This window comes from Oncorhynchus nerka, linkage group LG15 (assembly GCF_034236695.1).
Source record: "Oncorhynchus nerka isolate Pitt River linkage group LG15, Oner_Uvic_2.0, whole genome shotgun sequence".
In the NCBI taxonomy this organism is placed as follows: Eukaryota; Metazoa; Chordata; class Actinopteri; order Salmoniformes; family Salmonidae; genus Oncorhynchus; species Oncorhynchus nerka.
The window spans coordinates 25665324-25690358 of NC_088410.1; the positions used below are offsets into that span (position 1 = coordinate 25665324).

At 33.5% G+C, this 25035-nt stretch overlaps 1 protein-coding gene across 2 annotated transcripts in view; it reads left to right on the forward strand.

Annotated features, from left to right (window-relative positions):
- Positions 1-972: 972 nt before the first annotated feature.
- Positions 973-25035, forward strand: part of pdcd4b (programmed cell death 4b) — a 40626-nt gene continuing 16563 nt past the window's right edge. Inside the window, exons 1-6 of one of the 2 annotated variants that reach the window (XM_065001359.1) lie at positions 973-1077; positions 1664-1771; positions 2135-2446; positions 6878-6972; positions 7127-7240; positions 7482-7703. In XM_065001359.1, the coding sequence (XP_064857431.1) occupies positions 1729-1771; positions 2135-2446; positions 6878-6972; positions 7127-7240; positions 7482-7703 (786 nt within the window). In that variant the 5' untranslated portion in view covers positions 973-1077; positions 1664-1728. Of the gene's footprint in view, positions 1108-1663; positions 1772-2134; positions 2447-6877; positions 6973-7126; positions 7241-7481; positions 7704-25035 lie in introns of both variants that reach the window. The other variant, XM_065001360.1, reaches the window with a different exon arrangement.

Below are 25035 nucleotides of genomic sequence, written 5' to 3' on the forward strand. Positions count from 1 at the left end.
TGATCCCCTATGAAAAGCCAACTGACATTTACTCCTGAGGTGCTGACCTTTTGCACCCTGTACAACCACTGTGATTATTATTATCTGACCCTGCTGGTCATCTATGAATGTTTGAACATCTTGGCCATGTACTGTTATAATCTCCACCCGGCACAGCCAGAAGAGGACTGGCCACCCCTCAGAGCCTGGTTCCTCTCTAAGTTTCTTCCTAGGTTCCTGCTTTCCTAGGGAATTTTTCCTAGCTACCATGCTTCTACATCTGCATTGCTTGCTGTTTGGAGTTTTAGGCTGGGTTTCTGTACAGCACTTTGTGACATCGGCTGATGTAAAAAGGGCTTTATAAATACATTCGATTGATATTAGCTTTAAAGCTGCAATAACAAAAACATCTCCCCGCCCCATAACTGAATGTGCAGAATTGCTGGAAATTAGCTTGAAAACTGCTAAATGTATTTTCTGATGACAAGACATGGGCCTTTAAAATGTTCCTTCCAGGGCCGAGATTTGGTTCATCCGGCCATGCACTGCCAGTCATAGTACTCCATGTATGCTATTTTTATCTCACTCGAGTTGTGTTCTGATTATGAGGGGGTCCCTGGTGGATTTGTTATCACAAAAGGGGTCCCAGGCCCCCAAAAGTTTGAGAACTAAATGTTCTAGCTATTTTAGGGTCTAACATTGCACCATTTAGGACTTAGGCTTATTTGGTTGGGTTTCAAATAAAACAAAGAATGTTATTTGACATTTTCTCCAACACAAAAATGCTTATTATAAGACGTTATTATAGCAATAGTGTTATAGCAATAGTGTGGAAAGTTTTACAAAAACGCATTGTTGCTACTCTGCAACCCCAACGATAGGGGGCAGCACTACATCATTAGGAAGTCGACCCTACAGAAAATACGAGAAGCCAGGTCTCATCCGGGATTTTGATTGGTGCCCTCTTCACAACACGTTTGCAAGGTCAGCCAATCGTATATCTCAAACACAATTCTATGCCAAGTGTTGCTGGGTATACAACATAAAAACAACTGAATTTAAAACCCACATCAACTAGCAGCCTCAACGGCAGATACGGTCAGTGATTTTCCTTTGGATACGCAAAAGGTAGACAGCTAATGTATGACATTATGGAGCAGCTCTTTTAATTCGACGATAAATGATTTTACCTACTGCAATATAGCTGGCTTTGTTGTTGTCGTGCATTTTCCCGTCGCTTGGGACTTGGGCTGCCAAGTGACAACAATCGAGGCAGCGTTCAACTTTGTGATAACTGCAAAGCTAATGACAATATACAAATGATCCCTGAAATATACATTATATATAGAGTGCATCAACTTTAAGCTGTACTCAACTCTTGTTGTTTCAATGCTTACCATTTTTACCGTGTAATATCTCGTTATTGATTTCTACACATCGATGCGGTCATTGTTTTGCCTGCGTAGTGGTGCGTCGTCGCAGCAGGAGCTTGCGATTAACTGACAGAAGTGATTTGCTTTGCTGCTTTCCAAAAACATTTTGTAGACCGATTTGTATTTAGTCTGGAGATTATCAATGCATGAATTAGGTCAGGGGTGGGGTGGGGGGCTTGTCTGGACATGTTGACGTGCCAATGAAATTAATGCACATCAAAATTAATTGAAACGTTATTTTATCATTTTAGGTGTCTGCATAATTTTTTTTTTATTCGCACGCATTTCCGCTGCTCCAAATCTACTTTTTAAAACAATGGCAACTGACTGCGAGGCATGGCTGAACGCTAACCCCCTTGGTAAGTTATCTTTACCAGTCTAGTCTGTCTGGACTTTTGATGCGGAAGTAGCTCAGTGACTACTGGTGACTCTAACTTGCAGTGACTACAGCGGTTTCTGTAACCACTGATCATGATTTGTATTCTGCTGGCCTTACATTTTATATAGCCAAGAATAACATAATGCATTATATTAAATACACACACTATCACTTTAAAACTGTTTATAAGACAATTAGTGCATTGTGAACATCAAATGACCTTATAGTTATCCATAACCTCTGTCATGAAATATAACATCTGCAAATAGAGTTTGTTCTGGTAAATCAGTCAAACTGCCTTCTTACCTTGTCTTCCACCACCTCTTTCACCCCCTGCCAACAGACGCAGACGATCTGAGTGACTCTTTCCTATCGGGCGACGAGGAGAACGGCCTTATCACCAAAAACATCAAGAACGAAATAAATGGCAACTGGATTTCAGCACCTAACAGTATCCACGAGGCCCGTCTCAAAGCCAAAGCGAAGAGGAGGCTGAGGAAGACTTCTTCTAGAGACTCTGGGAGAGGGGACTCGTTTAGCGAGAACGGGGACTCCTCCCGGGGTACTAATGGCACCGCACCCCCCACCAGCCCCAAGAGCAAACTGCTGGACAGGAAGTCTCGGGCAGGGAAGGGAAGAGGACTTCCAAAGAAAGGTATGGGGAGTTATGTCGATGTTAAAAACACATATAATGTTCAATGGAAGGTAAGAGAAGAGGACTGTCAGAGAAAGGTATGGGGAGTTATGTCGATGTTAAAAACATATATAATGTTCAATGGAAGGTAAGAGAAGAGGACTGTCAGAGAAAGGTATGGGGAGTTATGTCGATGTTAAAAACATATATAATGTTCAATGGAAGGTAAGAGAAGAGGACTGTCAGAGAAAGGTATGGGGAGTTATGTCGATGTTAAAAACATATATAATGTTAAAGGAAGGTAAGAGAAGAGGACTGTCAGAGAAAGGTATGGGGAGTTATGTCGATGTTAAAAACATATATAATGTTCAATGGAAGGTAAGAGAAGAGGACTGTCAGAGAAAGGTATGGGGAGTTATGTCGATGTTAAAAACATATATAATGTTCAATGGAAGAGTAAGATGGGGAGTTATGGACTGTTCAAGAGGTAAGAGGAGGATGGGGTAGTTATGTCGATGTTAAAAACATATATAATGTTCAAGGAAGGTAAGAGAAGAGGACTGTCAGAGAAAGGTATGGGGAGTTATGTCGATGTTAAAAACATATATAATGTTAAATGGAAGGGAAGAGAAGAGGACTGTCAGAGAAAGGTATGGGGAGTTATGTCGATGTTAAAAACATATATAATGTTAAAGGAAGGTAAGAGAAGAGGACTGTCAGAGAAAGGTATGGGGAGTTATGTCGATGTTAAAAACATATATAATGTTAAAGGAAGGTAAGAGAAGAGGACTGTCAGAGAAAGGTATGGGGAGTTATGTCGATGTTAAAAACATATATAATGTTAAAGGAAGGTAAGAGAAGAGGACTGTCAGAGAAAGGAATGGGGGAGTGACTATTTCTGTGGTTATGTAATGAAGTGTTGTTAACAGGCCTACTTGTGATAACGTGATGTCACGGCTAGGGAAGGTAAGGCCATTGAAGCCTACCAAAGACCAGTAATGGGACGTTAACATTTATAGAGCAACAAGTTAGTCTGTTAGTGTTTTGAGCAAAAATATGCTTCAAGGAATAGACCATCATTGCCTACAGAGTTACAATGTCGTGTGTCCTAGTCTTGAATGACCAGAGATCACACCATATTCTTGTTGGCTGGAATCAAGGCTACTCATGATCTAGTCCCCAAGAGATCTCTCTCTGTCCCTGCCTCTCCAACTGCCAGCCCAGTAGTAAACCGATTAGCGTGTAAAAAAACAAATGGCCAGGTGAGGCTGATCCACTCACTTATATTAACACAACTCTTATCTCCTTTTGGCATCTACTAGACTTTTGACCTAGACCTATGACCTTGACTGACTTTGTTGATGATTTGTGGGTGATGCATGATCCTTCCTGGAGTCAAAAATAAAGAAAAAAAATATTTTTATCATATTACTAATAGAGGCTCCATAATTCAGCCCATTATAATATCTAACCAATGGCTCTTTGTCTAACAGGTTTGGATAACTGAAACAAGATTGAGCATTTGTCCAAAGACATGCAAACTAGGCAATAACAATAAAGTAACCTAGATGGCAAGAGCATGGCGGTTTGTTGTAGATGACATCACTTCCCCTTCCCATTGTGGCCAACAGCTCCAACTAGCCTGGCTTGTTTACCAATGACATGATTGACTCCTTTTAAATCTTATAATTGCATGCATATTAATCTTCAAGGTGATAAGCTATTTACTACTTTGTAATCACCTTATACATAACCGCTGAATTGTCATGCATGTACTACTGGAGAGGAAGCTGCTTCTCAGCAGAGTCAAAGTGTGTGTCCCAAATGGTACCCTATTCTATATATTGTGCACTACTTTTAGCCAGATCCCTATGGGTCCTGGTCAAAAGTAGTGCACTACATAGGGAATAGGGTGTCATTTGGGCTGTAGGCAGAGCAGCTTGCCATACCCCCAGCTGTCCGTCCTCTGGTCCCATATTGACAGTGCCTTTCAGAGTAAGAGTGCTGATAAAGGATCAGTTTAGCCTTTTTAGATCTTAATGGATATGATTATGTGGGAATCTGATCCCAGATCAGTACTTGTGCTCTGAGACACCTTTTGAACTGGTTGGTTCAGTTCTTATCTGATAAAATGAAACCGCAGTATCTTTCTTGGCCTTTGTCAGTCCCCATTGCCAAAATAACATCTTGCAGAAGCACAGTTAGTTCAGAAGTACAGTTAGTTATTTTCTGATAGGAAGGAGCCGTATTGTCTTGGCACAGACGTATTTAAGTTATGTAACCAAAGAACGGTGCCATGATGTCAATGTAAATGCCTGGGCTTCTGTCCCAAATGGCAACCTATTCACTATAGTAAAGGGAATAGGGTGCCGTTTGGAACACAGTCTAGGTCCCGCTGTGGTTTAGGGGCTCCTGTAAAAGTTAGTGGTGTAAGGTAACAGAAACTACTCTATGGGTGGAATCTCTCAGGGCAACAAGGGTAATAGGTACATCATGTTCCGGAATCAGCCACGGCACAGACAACATTCTAAAGGGGCAGAGCTATATACAGGCGGAATGTAACACACACACACACACACACTGGGTGGGACTTATAGGAGGGTGGGGGGTTTAAAACATGTAGGCCTAGACAAGCTGAGCTGCTTTGGAAATGACTCTCTTCTTAAATAGACTGGCAATCTGTTTCTACAGAGCCACCAACAGATGTGGCTTTGTGTAACACTTACTTACTAATGAGGAATGACCCCTTTTTTTTTTAGATATGTGGTCTGTCACCAGTTGAGCCTTTAAAGTGCTATCCTTTCTGACAACACACACTATATAGGAAGTGTCATATCGAGGAAGGGGGTGTTGTTGTGCTCCCCTTATCTGTACCCCTGTATAGTTAGGCCGGTTCCTGTTTGTAATGTTTCATATTGGCTTCCGCAATCAGTAGTGTCTCTGTCTGCCTGTGGTATTTTGTGACGTATGTTCTCTTTCTGGAGAAGGTGGTTTTCAGTGTTTCACTTCAGTTGTATTGGAGACATCCTGTCTCAAGCACAGAACGCTGCTGTGTGTGTGCCGTGCTGTATATTGTACTGTTGATCTTCTTCCCTTTGTCAGCACAGTGTTTGTGTGCCGTTCAAATGTAGGCTGCATTGTAATGTCAACCCGCTGCAGGTGACCACATATCGGCTACTGGATAGTAGTATGTTTTTGAAAGCTCTGGGGTGACTCGGATCCAGGATCAGCTTGCCTTCCCTAAATCCTAACCTTAACCCTAAGAGGGGGAAATTACCCTAAAACCAATGTCTAGGGATGACTTCACCTTAATCTGAGCAATGCATCAATAGTAGCAACCTTTTTATAACTCACATGCTGAAGAAAGGAGCATGATGTGGCTATTTTTATACTGAACAAATATATAAACAACAATTTTACGGAGTTACAGTTCATATAAGGACATCAGTCAATTTAAATAAATCATTAGGCCCTAATCTATGGATTTTACATGACTGGGCAGGGGTGTAGACATGGTTGGGCCTGGGAGGGCATAGGCCCACTGGCTGGGCCTGGCTTCCCAGTGAATCAGAATGTGTTTTCCCCACAAAAAAGACTTTATTACAGACAAATACTACTCAGTTTCATCAGCTGTCCGGGTGGCTGGTCTCAGATGATCCTTTAGGTGAAGAAGCCGGATGTGGGGCTCCTGGGCTGGCGACGGGTTACACGTTGTGAGGCCTGTTGGACGTACTGACAAATTCTCTAAAATGACATTGGGAGGCGGTTTATGGTAGAGAAATGAACATTTAATTCTCTGGCAAGAGATCTGGTGGACATTTTTGCAGTCAGCTTCCCAATTGCACGCTCCCTCAACCTGAGACGTCTGTAGCATTCTGTGTGACACAACTGCACATTTTAGAGTGGATTTTTATTGTCCCCAGTACAAGGTGCATCTGTGTAATGGTCATGCTGCTTAATCAGCTTCTTGTTACGCCACAACTGTCAGGTGGATGGATTATATTGGCAAAGGAGAAATGCTCACCTCATAGGGATATAAGCAAATTTGTGCACACAATTTGGGAGAATACGCTTTTTGTGCGTATGGTAAACATGGGACCAACACTTTGCATGTTGCTTTTTATATTTCTGTTCAGTATATGTGGCGATTTCTATGCTTCCTGTTAAGTTTTGTCTTTGCAGTTAAAAATACAACATTTTGGGCTATGTAAAAGACACTTCAGTGGTTTAGATGGTACAATGATTCTCTACACTATAGTTACTTGTTTTGTCGCAAACTATTTTAGCAACCAGGAAATGGCGGCGCGATTTCTGCATATTGCATCTTTTAAATCGCACTGCCAGATTATAATATTTTTTAACGTTTTGCTACATACAGATTTAAACTATTTTGCACCATGAAACTGTTTCTGTTTTGAAAACATCACAGGCATTGTCTTTGTTCTTTGTCAGGTGGGGCGGGGGGCAAAGGGGTGTGGGGCCCACCTGGAGAAGTGTACGACCTGGAGGAGGTCGACGTCAAAGACCCCAACTATGACGAAGCTCAGGTATTGGACCATTTTTCTATTGGATCTATGACCGTCTGCGTTAGGGTCCTAACCATATTGTACCGGAGTTTTACCTGCTCATAAGAACTCGGGGCCTTAAGTAAACTATACACGTTTTTTGGTATCCAGTCTTGATCGGCTTCATTGTCTACAGGAGAACTGTGTGTATGAGACGGTGGTTCCTCCCCTGGAGGAGGGGGCCTTTGAGAAGATGCTCACTCCCATCGTGCAGGAGTACTTTGAACACGGCGACACCAATGAAGTAGCGGTAGGTTCATTTCAACAGTTCTCTGTAGGGCGAACTAGTGCTTTTAATGTCCTAAACACTGGACCTGCTTCTGCCTTTTTATCTGACAGGAGACAGAGTTCATTCTGAAGGATGTAGCTATGTTCTCTGATTTGACCCTATGAGCCCACTCCCTCTTCTTGGCCAAGTCTCTCTGTCTCTCTCCATGACAGACTCTTTATTCCATCTGACCAAAACCCATCCCCCTCTCTCCCCTCCGTAGGAGCTCCTGGGTGAACTCAACCTGGGCTCCATGTCTAGCGGGGTGCCCATGCTGGCTGTGAGCCTGGCCCTGGAGGCCAAGGCCAGCCACAGAGAGCTGACGTCCAGGCTGTTGACGGACCTGTGTGGCCGCGTGCTGAGCCGTAGCGACGTGGAGAGCTCATTTGACAAGTTACTAAGGGAGCTGCCTGACCTGGTGTTGGACACACCTGGAGCCCCTCAGGTAGTGTGTGTGATATCGCGCCGTCTAAGAATAGAAGTGTTTGTTTGTATCTGTGAAAATGTCTAATTGACTGTGGAGGCCGATGTGTTGGACCGTGTGCCCTTGTGAATGTTTGAGTGACTTAGCAGGCGCACTGCAGTGTGTATATGTGGTGTCTTTTTATGCTTGTGCTGTGCTTCTGTGTTCTGTTCTGCATGCAAACTGGACCAGTCTCTCAGAACAGAACGCATATGTTCTGTTTGGAAATTCTATATTCGGGTCATAAAATAAGAGCTTTACAGTTACAATAGTCATCTGACCGTTCCAATCTACTGTACAGTCAAGACGCACTGTTCAAACATGGTATTTATTAGGGATCCCCATTAGCTGTTGCCAAGGCAGCAGCTACTCTTCCTGGGGTCCAAACACATTAAGGCATTTACATCACATATAATACAATACATCATATAACAATATTACACCACTACACATCTACAATACAACATGTATAATACCACCATACAACAATATTACACCACTACAATACAACATGTATAATACCATCATACAACAATATTACACCACTACACATCTACAATACAACATGTATAATACCACCATACAACAATATTACACCACTACAATACAACATGTATAATACCACCATACAACAATATTACACCACTACACATCTACAATACAACATGTATAATACCACCATACAACAATATTACACCACTACAATACAACATGTATAATACCACCATACAATAATATTACACCACTACAATACAACATGTATAATACAACAATATTACACCACTACACCACTATAATACAACATGTATAATACCACCATACAACAATATTACACCATTATATATCTACAATACAACATGTATAATACCACCATACAACAATATTACACCACTACAATACAACATGTATAATACCACCACACAATAATATTACACCACTACAATACAACATGTATAATACCACCATACAACAATATTACACCACTACAATACAACATGTATAATACAACAATATTACACCACTACACCACTATAATACAACATGTATAATACCACCATACAACAATATTACACCACTACACATCTACAATACAACATGTATAATACCACCATACAACAATATTACACCACTACAATACAACATGTATAATACAACACACTACACCACTATAATACAACATAATACCACCATACAACAATATTACACCACTACAATACAACAACATGTATAATACCACCATACAACAATATTACACCACTACAATACAACATGTATACAACAAATATTATAATACCACCATAAACAATATTACACCACTACACATCTACAATACAACATGTATAATACCACCATACAACAATATTACACCACTACACATCTACAATACAACATGTATAATACCACCATACAACAATATTACACCACTACACATCTACAATACAACATGTATAATACCACAATATTACACCATACAACAATATTATAATACCACCATACAATAATATAACACCACTACACATCTACAATACAACATGTATAATACCACCATACAACAATATTACACACTACACATCTACAATACAACATGTATAATACCACCATACAACAATATTACACCACTACAATACATGTATAATACCACCATACAATATTATTACACAACATACAACATGTATAATATAATATTACACACTACAATACAACATGTATAATACAACAATATTACACCACTACAATACAACATGTATAATACCACCATACAATAATATTACACCATACAACATGTATAATACCACCATACAACAATATTACACCACTACAATACAACATGTATAATACCACCATACAACAATATTACACCACTACAATACAACATGTATAATACCATCATACAACAATATTACACCACTACACATCTACAATACAACATGTATAATACCACCATACAACAATATTACACCACTACACATCTACAATACAACATGTATAATACCACCATACAACAATATTACACCACTACAATACAACATGTATAATACCACCATACAACATTATTACACCACTACAATACAACGTGTATAATACCACCATAAACAATATTACACCACTACACATCTACAATACAACATGTATAATACCACCATACAACAATATTACACCACTACACATCTACAATACAACATGTATAATACCACCATACAATAATATTACACCACTACACATCTACAATACAACATGTATAATACCACAATATTACACCACTACAATATGTATAATACTACAATATTACACCATAATACATCTACAATACAACATGTATAATACCACCATACAATAATATAACACCACTACACATCTACAATACAACATGTATAATACCACCATACAACAATATTACACACTACACATCTACAATCCAACATGTATAATACCACCATACAACAATATTACACCACTACAATACATGTATAATACCACCATACAATATTATTACACCACTACAATACAACATGTATAATACAACAATATTACACCACTACAATACAACATGTATAATACAACAATATTACACCACTACAATACAACATGTATAATACCACCATACAATAATATTACACCACTACAATACAACATGTATAATACCACCATACAACAATATTACACCACTACAATACAACATGTATAATACCACCATACAACAATATTACACCACTACAATACAACATGTATAATACCATCATACAACAATATTACACCACTACACATCTACAATACAACATGTATAATACCACCATACAACAATATTACACCACTACAATACAACATGTATAATACCACCATACAATAATATTACACCACTACAATACAACATGTATAATACCACCATACAATAATATTACACCACTACAATACAACATGTATAATACCACCATACAATAATATTACACCACTACAATACAACATGTATAATACCACCATACAATAATATTACACCACTACAATACAACATGTATAATACCACCATACAATAATATTACACCACTACAATACAACATGTATAATACAACAATATTACACCACTACAATACAACATGTATAATACCACCATACAACAATATTACACCACTATAATACAACATGTATAATACCACCATACAACAATATTATACCACTACAATACAACATGTATAATACCACCATACAACATTATTACACCACTACAATACAACGTGTATAATACCACCATAAACAATATTACACCACTACACATCTACAATACAACATGTATAATACCACCATACAACAATATTACACCACTACAATACAACATGTATAATACAACAATATTACACCACTACAATACAACATGTATAATACCACAATATTACACCACTACAATATGTATAATACTACAATATTACACCACTACAATACAACATGTATAATACAACAATATTACACCACTACAATATGTATAATACCACAATATTACACCACTACAATATGTATAATACTACAATATTACACCACTACAATACAACATGTATAATACAACAATATTACACCACTACAATACAACATGTATAATACAACAATATTACACCACTACAATACAACATGTATAATACCACAATATTACACCACTACAATATGTATAATACTACAATATTACACCATAATACATCTACAATACAACATGTATAATACCACTATACAACAATATTACACCATTATACATCTACAATACAACATGTATAATACCACCATACAATAATATTACACCACTACAATACAACATGTATAATACCACCATACAACAATATTACACCACTACACATCTACAATACAACATGTATAATACCACCATACAACAATATTACACACTACACATCTACAATCCAACATGTATAATACCACCATACAACAATATTACACACTACACATCTACAATCCAACATGTATAATACCACCATACAACAATATTACACCACTACAATACATGTATAATACCACCATACAATAATATTACACCACTACAATACAACATGTATAATACCACCATACAACAATATTACACCACTACAATACAACATGTATAATACCACAATATTACACCACTACAATATGTATAATACTACAATATTACACCATAATACATCTACAATACAACATGTATAATACCACTATACAACAATATTACACCATTATACATCTACAATACAACATGTATAATACCACCATACAATAATATTACACCACTACAATACAACATGTATAATACCACCATACAATAATATTACACCACTACAATACAACATGTATAATACCACCATACAATAATATTACACCACTACAATACAACATGTATAATACCACCATACAATAATATTACACCACTACAATACAACATGTATAATACCACCATACAATAATATTACACCATTATACATCTACAATACAACATGTATAATACCACCATACAATAATATTACACCACTACAATACAACATGTATAATACAACAATATTACACCACTACAATACAACATGTATAATACCACCATACAACAATATTACACCACTATAATACAACATGTATAATACCACCATACAACAATATTATACCACTACAATACAACATGTATAATACCACCATACAACATTATTACACCACTACAATACAACGTGTATAATACCACCATAAACAATATTACACCACTACACATCTACAATACAACATGTATAATACCACCATACAACAATATTACACCACTACAATACAACATGTATAATACAACAATATTACACCACTACAATACAACATGTATAATACCACAATATTACACCACTACAATATGTATAATACTACAATATTACACCACTACAATACAACATGTATAATACAACAATATTACACCACTACAATATGTATAATACCACAATATTACACCACTACAATATGTATAATACTACAATATTACACCACTACAATACAACATGTATAATACAACAATATTACACCACTACAATACAACATGTATAATACAACAATATTACACCACTACAATACAACATGTATAATACCACAATATTACACCACTACAATATGTATAATACTACAATATTACACCATAATACATCTACAATACCAATACAACAATATTATACCATTATACATCTACAATACAACATGTATAATACACCATACAATAATATTACACCACTACAATACAACATGTATAATACCACCATACAACAATATTACACCACTACATCTACAATACAACATGTATAATATCACCATACAACAATATTACACACTACACATCTACAATCCAACATGTATAATACCACCATACAACAATATTACACACTACACATCTACAATCCAACATGTATAATACCACCATACAACAATATTACACCACTACAATACATGTATAATACCACCATACAATAATATTACACCACTACAATACAACATGTATAATACCACCATACAACAATATTACACCACTACAATACAACATGTATAATACCACCATACAACAATATTACACCACTACACATCTACAATACAACATGTATAATACCACATTTACATTTACAAAGTCAATATTACCAGAGCCACCATACAATAATATTACACCACTACAATACAACATGTATAATACAACAATATTACCACTACAATATGTATAATACAAATATTACACCATTATACATCTACAATACAACATGTATAATACCACCATACAACAATATTACATTATACATCTACAATACAACATGTATAATACCACCATACAACAATATTACACCACTACAATACAACATGTATAATACCACCATACAATAATATTACACACTACATACAACATGTATAATACCACCATACAACAATATTACACCACTACAATACAACATGTATAATACCACCATACAACAATATTACACCACTACAATACAACATGTATAATACCACCATACAACAATATTACACCATTATACATCTACAATACAACATGTATAATACCACCATACAACAATAATTACACCACTACAATAATACAACATGTATAATACCACCATACAACAATATTACACCACTACAATACAACATGTACAATACAACAATATTACACCACTATGTATAATACCACCATACAACAATATTACACCACTACAATACAACATGTATAATACCACCATACAACAATATTACACCACTACAATACAACATGTATAATACCACCATACAACAATATTACACCACTACAATACAACATGTATAATACCACCATACAACAATATTACACCACTACACATCTACAATACAACATGTATAATACCACCATACAACAATATTACACCACTACACATACAATACAACATGTATAATACCACCATACAACAATATTACACCACTACACATGTATAATACCACCATACAACAATATTACACCACATCTACAATACACATCTACACCATACAACATGTATAATACCACCATACAACAATATTACACCACTTACACATCTACAATACAACATGTATAATACCACCATACAACAATATTACACCACTACAATACAACATGTATAATACCACCATACAACAATATTACACCACTACACATACAATATAATACCAAACAATATTACACCACTACAATACAACATGTATAATACCACCATACAACAATATTACACCACTACACATCTACAATACAACATGTATAATACCACCATACAACATGTATAATACCATCTACATACAACAATATTACAACAATATTACACCACTACAATACAACATGTATAATACCACCATACAACAATATTACACCACTACACATCTACAATACAACATGTATAATACCACCATACAACAATATTACACCACTACACATCTACAATACAACATGTATAATACCACCATACAACAATATTACACCACTACACAACTACAATACAACATGTATAATACCACCATACAACAATATTACACCACTACAATACAACATGTATAATACAACAATATTACACCACTACACCACTATAATACAACATGTATAATACCACCATACAACAATATTACACCACTACACATCTACAATACAACATGTATAATACCACCATACAACAATATTACACCACTACACAACTACAATACAACATGTATAATACCACCATACAACAATATTACACCACTATATATCTACAATACAACATGTATAATACCACCATACAACAATATTACACCACTATAATACAACATGTATAATACCACCATACAATAATATTACACCATTATACATCTACAATACAACATGTATAATACCACCATACAACAATATTACACACTACACATCTACAATCCAACATGTATAATACCACCATACAACAATATTACACCACTACACATCTACAATACAACATGTATAATACCACCATACAACAATATTATACCACTACAATACAACATGTATAATACCACCATACAACAATATTACACACTACACATCTACAATCCAACATGTATAATATCACCATACAACAATATTACACCACTACACATCTACAATACAACATGTATAATACCATCATACAACAATATTACACCACTACACATCTACAATACAACATGTATAATACCACCATACAACAATATTACACCACTACACATCTACAATACAACATGTATAATACCATCATACAACAATATTACACCACTACAATACAACATGTATAATACCACCATACAACAATATTACACCACTACACATCTACAATACAACATGTATAATACCACCATACAACAATATTACACCACTACACATCTACAATACAACATGTATAATACCACCATACAACAATATTACACCACTACACAACTACAATACAACATGTATAATACCACCATACAACAATATTACACCACTACAATACAACATGTATAATACAACAATATTACACCACTACACCACTATAATACAACATGTATAATACCACCATACAACAATATTACACCACTACACATCTACAATACAACATGTATAATACCACCATACAACAATATTACACCACTACACAACTACAATACAACATGTATAATACCACCATACAACAATATTACACCATTATATATCTACAATACAACATGTATAATACCACCATACAATAATATTACACCACTACAATACAACATGTATAATACCACCATACAACAATATTACACCACTATAATACAACATGTATAATACCACCATACAATAATATTACACCATTATACATCTACAATACAACATGTATAATACCACCATACAACAATATTACACACTACACATCTACAATCCAACATGTATAATACCACCATACAACAATATTACACCACTACACATCTACAATACAACATGTATAATACCACCATACAACAATATTATACCACTACAATACAACATGTATAATACCACCATACAACAATATTACACCACTACACATCTACAATCCAACATGTATAATACCACCATACAACAATATTACACCACTACACATCTACAATACAACATGTATAATACCATCATACAACAATATTACACCACTACACATCTACAATACAACATGTATAATACCACCATACAACAATATTACACCACTACACATCTACAATACAACATGTATAATACCATCATACAACAATATTACACCACTACAATACAACATGTATAATACCACCATACAACAATATTACACCACTACACATCTACAATACAACATGTATAATACCACCATACAACAATATTACACCACTACACATCTACAATACAACATGTATAATACCACCATACAACAATATTACACCACTACACAACTACAATACAACATGTATAATACCACCATACAACAATATTACACCACTACAATACAACATGTATAATACAACAATATTACACCACTACACAACTACAATACAACATGTATAATACCACCATACAACAATATTACACCATTATATATCTACAATACAACATGTATAATACCACCATACAATAATATTACACCACTACAATACAACATGTATAATACCACCATACAACAATATTACACCACTATAATACAACATGTATAATACCACCATACAATAATATTACACCATTATACATCTACAATACAACATGTATAATACCACCATACAACAATATTACACACTACACATCTACAATCCAACATGTATAATACCACCATACAACAATATTACACCACTACACATCTACAATACAACATGTATAATACCACCATACAACAATATTATACCACTACAATATGTATAATACACCACTATTACATCACATACAATCCAACATGTATAATACCACCATACAACAATATTACACCACTACACATCTACAATACAACATGTATAATACCATCATACAACAATATTACACCACTACACATCTACAATACAACATGTATAATACCACCATACAACAATATTACACCACTACACATCTACAATACAACATGTATAATACCACATACAACAATATTACACCACTACAATACAACATGTATAATACCACCATACAACAATATTACACCACTACAATACAACATGTATAATACCACCATACAACAATATTACACCACTACACATCTACAATACAACATGTATAATACCACCATACAACAATATTACACCACTACACATCAACATGTATAATACCACCATACAACAATATAATGTATAATACAACAATATTACACCACTACAATAATACAACATGTATAATACCACCATACAACAATATTACACCACTACAACAATACAACATGTATAATACCACCATACAACAATATTACACCACTACACAACTACAATACAACATGTATAATACCACCATACAACAATATTACACCATTATATATCTACAATACAACATGTATAATACCACCATACAACAATATTACACCACTACAATACAACATGTATAATACCACCATACAACAATATTATACAACATGTATAATACAATACAACAATATTATACACTACACATCTACAATCAATATTATAATACACCACACATATTACACCACTACAATTGTATAATACCACCATACAACAATATTATACCACTACAATACAACATGTATAATACCACCATACAACAATATTACACACTACACATCTACAATCCAACATGTATAATATCACCATACAACAATATTACACCACTACACATCTACAATACAACATGTATAATACCATCATACAACAATATTACACCACTACACATCTACAATCCAACATGTATAATACCACCATACAACAATATTACACACTACACATCTACAATCCAACATGTACCACCATACAACAATATTACACCACTACAATAACCATACAATAATATTACACCACTACAATACAACTACAACAATATACAACACAATGTATAATACCACCATACAACAATATTACACCACTACACATCTACAATACAACATGTATAATACCACCATACAATAATATTACACCACTACAATACAACATGTATAATACCACCATACAACAATATTACACCACTACAATACAACATGTATAATACCACCATACAATAATATTACACCACTACACCACTACAATATGTATAATACCACCATACAACAATATTACACCACTACAATACAACATGTATAATACCACCATACAACAATATTACACCACTACACATCTACAATACAACATGTATAATACCACATTTACATTTACATTTAAGTCATTTAGCAGACGCTCTTATCCAGAGCGACCACCATACAATAATATTACACCACTACAATACAACATGTATAATACAACAATATTACACCACTACAATACAACATGTATAATACCACCATACAACAATATTACACCATTATACATCTACAATACAACATGTATAATACCACTATACAACAATATTACACCACTACAATACAACATGTATAATACCACCATACAACAATATTACACCACTACACATCTACAATACAACATGTATAATACCACCATACAACAATATTACACCACTACAATACAACATGTATAATACAACATGTATAATACAACACCATACAACAATATTACACCACTACAATACAACATGTATAATACAATATTACACCACTACACATCTACAATACAACATGTATAATACCACCATACAACAATATTACACCACTACACATGTATAATACCATCATACAACAATACAACTACAATACAACATGTATAATACCACCATACAACAATATTACACCACTACACATCTACAATACAACATGTATAATACCACCATACAACAATATTACACCACTACACATCTACAATACAACATGTATAATACCACCATACAACAATATTACACCACACAACTACAATACAACATGTATAATACTACAATACAACATGTATAATACCACCATACAACAATATTACACCACTACAACATGTATAATACAATACAACAATATTACAACATGTATAATACAACACCCATACAACAATATTACACCACTACACAACTACAATACAACATGTATAATACCACCATACAACAATATTACACCATTATATATCTACAATACAACATGTATAATACCACCATACAATAATATTACACCACTACAATACAACATGTATAATACACCATACATAATATTACACACTATATACATGTATAATACAAATATTACACCATTATACATCTACAATACAACATGTATAATACCACCATACAACAATATTACACCACTACAATACAACATGTATAATACCACCATACAACAATATTACACCACTACAATACAACATGTATAATACCACCATACAACAATATTACACACTACACATCTACAATCCAACATGTATAATACCACCATACAACAATATTACACCACTACACATCTACAATACAACATGTATAATACCACCATACAACAATATTACACCACTACAATACATGTATAATACCACCATACAATAATATTACACCACTACAATACAACATGTATAATACAACAATATTACACCACTACAATACAACATGTATAATACCACCATACAACAATATTACACCACTACACATCTACAATACAACATGTATAATACCACCATACAATAATATTACACCACTACAATACAACATGTATAATACCACCATACAACAATATTACACCACTACAATACAACATGTATAATACCACCATACAACAATATTACACCACTACAATACAACATGTATAATACCACATTTACATTTACATTTAAGTCATTTAGCAGACGCTCTTATCCAGAGCGACCACCATACAATAATATTACACCACTACAATACAACATGTATAATACAACAATATTACACCACTACAATACAACATGTATTACACCAATATTACACCATTATACATCTACAATACAACATGTATAATACCACCATACAACAATATTACACCATTATACATCTACAATACAACATGTATAATACCACTATACAACAATATTACACCACTACAATACAACATGTATAATACCATCATACAACAATATTACACCATTATACATCTACAATACAACATGTATAATACCACCATACAACAATATTACACCACTACAATACAACATGTATAATACCACCATACAACAATATTACACCACTACAATACAACATGTATAATACCACCATACAACAATATTACACCACTACAATACAACATGTATAATACCACCATACAACAATATTACACCACTACAATACAACATGTATAATACCACCATACAACAATATTACACCACTACAATACAACATGTATAATACCACCATACAATAATATTACAATACAATAATATTACACCACTACAATACAACATGTATAATACCACCATACAACAATATTACACCACTACAATACAACATGTATAATACCACCATACAACAATATTACACCACTACAATACAACATGTATAATACCACCATACAACAATTACACCACTATTATAATACCACCATAAACAATATTACACCACTACATCTACAACAACATGTATAATACCACCACTACAATACAACATGTATAATACAACAATATTACACATACAATACAACATGTATAATACCACAATATTACACCACTACAATATGTATAATACTACAATATTACACCACTACAATACAACATGTATAATACAACAATATTACACCACTACAATATGTATAATACCACAATATTACACCACTACAATACAATATGTATAATACACAATATTACACCACTACAATACAACATAATACCACCATACAATAATATTACACCACTACAATACAACATGTATAATACACCACTACAATACAACATGTATATTACACCACTACAATACAACATGTATAATACAACAATATTACACCACTACAATACAACATGTATAATACCACCATACAACAATGTATTACTACAATATTACACCATAATACATCTACAATACAACATGTATAATACCACCATACAACAATATTACACCACTACAATACAACATGTATAATACCACTATACAACAATATTACACCATTATACATCTACAATACAACATGTATAATACCAATATTACATACAACAATATTACACAATATTACACCACTACAATACAACATGTATAATACCACCATACAACAATATTACACCACTCTACAATACAACATGTATAATACCACCATACAACAATATTACAATCCACTATCTAATACATGTATAATACACCATACAACAATATTACACCACTACACATCTACAATACAACATGTATAATACCACCATACAACAATATTACACCACTACAATCTACAATCAACATGTATAATACACCATACAACAATATTACACCACTACAATACAACATGTATAATACCACCATACAACAATACACCACTTACAACATGTATAATACATACAATATTACACCACTACAATACAACATGTATAATACCACCATACAACAATATTACACCACTACAACATGTATAATACCACCATACAACAATATTACACCACTACACATCTACAATACAACATGTATAATACCACCATACAACAATATTACACCACTACACATCTACAATACAACATGTATAATACCACCATACAACAATATTACACCTACACATCTATTACAACAATATTACACCACATCTACAATACAACATGTATAATACCACCATACAACAATATTACACCACTACAATACAACATGTATAATACAACAATATTACACCACTACAATACAACATGTATAATACAACATGTATAATACCACCATACAACAATATTACACCACTACACATCTACAATACAACATGTATAATACCACCATACAACAATATTACACCACTACACAACTACAATACAACATGTATAATACCACCATACAACAATATTACACCATTATATATCTACAATACAACATGTATAATACCACCATACAATAATATTACACCACTACAATACAACATGTATAATACCACCATACAACAATATTACACCACTATACATCTACAATACAACATGTATAATACCACCATACAACAATATTACACACTACACATCTACAATCCAACATGTATAATACCACCATACAACAATATTACACCACTACACATCTACAATACAACATGTATAATACCACCATACAACAATATTATACCACTACAATACAACATGTATAATACCACCATACAACAATATTACACACAATACAACATGTATAATATCACCATACAACAATATTACACCACTACACATCTACAATACAACATGTATAATACCATCATACAACAATATTACACCACTACACATCTACAATCCAACATGTATAATACCACCATACAACAATATTACACACTACACATCTACAATCCAACATGTATAATACCACCATACAACAATATTACACCACTACAATACAACATGTATAATACCACCATACAACAATATTACACCACTACAATACAACATGTATAATACCACCATACAATATTACACCACTACAATACAACAAATACAACAATATAATACCACCATACAACAATATTACACCACTACACATCTACAATACAACATGTATAATACCACCATACAACAATATTACACCACTACAATACAACATGTATAATACCACCATACAACAATATTACACCACTACAATACAACATGTATAATACCACCATAATATTACAACACATACAATTACACCACTATTACAATACAACATGTATAATACCACCATACAACAATATTACACCACTACACATCTACAATACAACATGTATAATACCACATTTACAACAATATTACATAATATTACATCTACAATACAACATGTATAATACCACCATACAACAATATTACACCATTATACATCTACAATACAACATGTATAATACCACCATACAACAATATTACACCACATCTACAATACAACATGTATAATACCACCATATATTACAACACAATGTATAATACCACCATACAACAATATTACACCACTACAATACAACATGTAAATACAACAATATAACACCACCATACAACAATGTATAATACACCATACACATATACAATACAACATGTATAATACCACCATACAACAATATTACACCACATACAATACAACATGTATAATACCACCATACAACAATATTACACCACTACAATATTATAATACACCATACAACAATATTACACCACTACAATCTACAATGTATAATACCACCATACAACAATATTACACCACTATCTAAATACAACATGTATAATACCACCATACAACAATATTACACCACTACACACTACAATACAACATGTATAATACCACCATACAACAATATTACACCACTACAATACAACATGTATAATACCACCATACAACAATATTACACCACTACAATACAACATATAATACAACAATATTACAATACCACCAATACAACAAATATTACACCACTACAATACAACATGTATAATACCACCATACAACAATATTACACCACTACAATACAACATGTATAATACCACCATACAACAATATTACACCACTTATACATCTACAATACAACATGTATAATACCACCATACAACACATATTACACCACTACAATTGTACACCATACAACAATATTACACCACTATAATACAACATGTATAATACCACCATACAACAATATTACACCACTACACATCTACAACATGTATAATACAACATGTATAATACCACATGTATAATAACAATATTTACACCACTACAATACAACATATAATACCAACATACAACAATATTACATACCACTACAATACAACATGTATAATACACCATACAACAATATTACACCATTTACACATCTACAATACAACATGTATAATACCACCATACAACAATATTACACCATTACACATCTACAATACAACATGTATAATACCACCATACAACAATATTACACACTACAATACATCAACATGTATAACATACAATAATATTACACCATACAACAATATTACACCACTACACATCTACAATACAACATGTATAATACCACCATACAACAATATTACACCACTACACATCTACAATCAACATGTATAATACCACCATACAACAATATTACACCACTACAATCTACAATACAACATGTATAATACCATCATACAACAATATTACACCACTTATACACAACAATACAAATTATACCATACAACAATATTACACCATTATACATCTACAATACAACATGTATAATACCACCATACAACAATATTACACCACTACAATACAACAATGTATAATACCACCATACAACAATATTACACATCTACAATACAACATGTATAATACCACCATACAACAATATTACACCACTACAATACAAACATGTATAATACAACAATATTACATTACAATAAGTATACACCACTACAATACAACAATATTACACATGTATAATACAACAATATTACACCACTACAACTACAACAACAATATATTACCACCATACAACAAATACACCATTATACATCTACAATACAACATGTATAATACCACCATACAACAATATTACACCACATCTACAATACAACATGTATAATACCACCATACAACAATATTACACCACTACAATACAACATGTATAATACCACAACAATATTACACCATTATACATCTACAATCAACATGTATAATACAATACAACAATATGTATAATACATTTACTACAATTAGCAACAT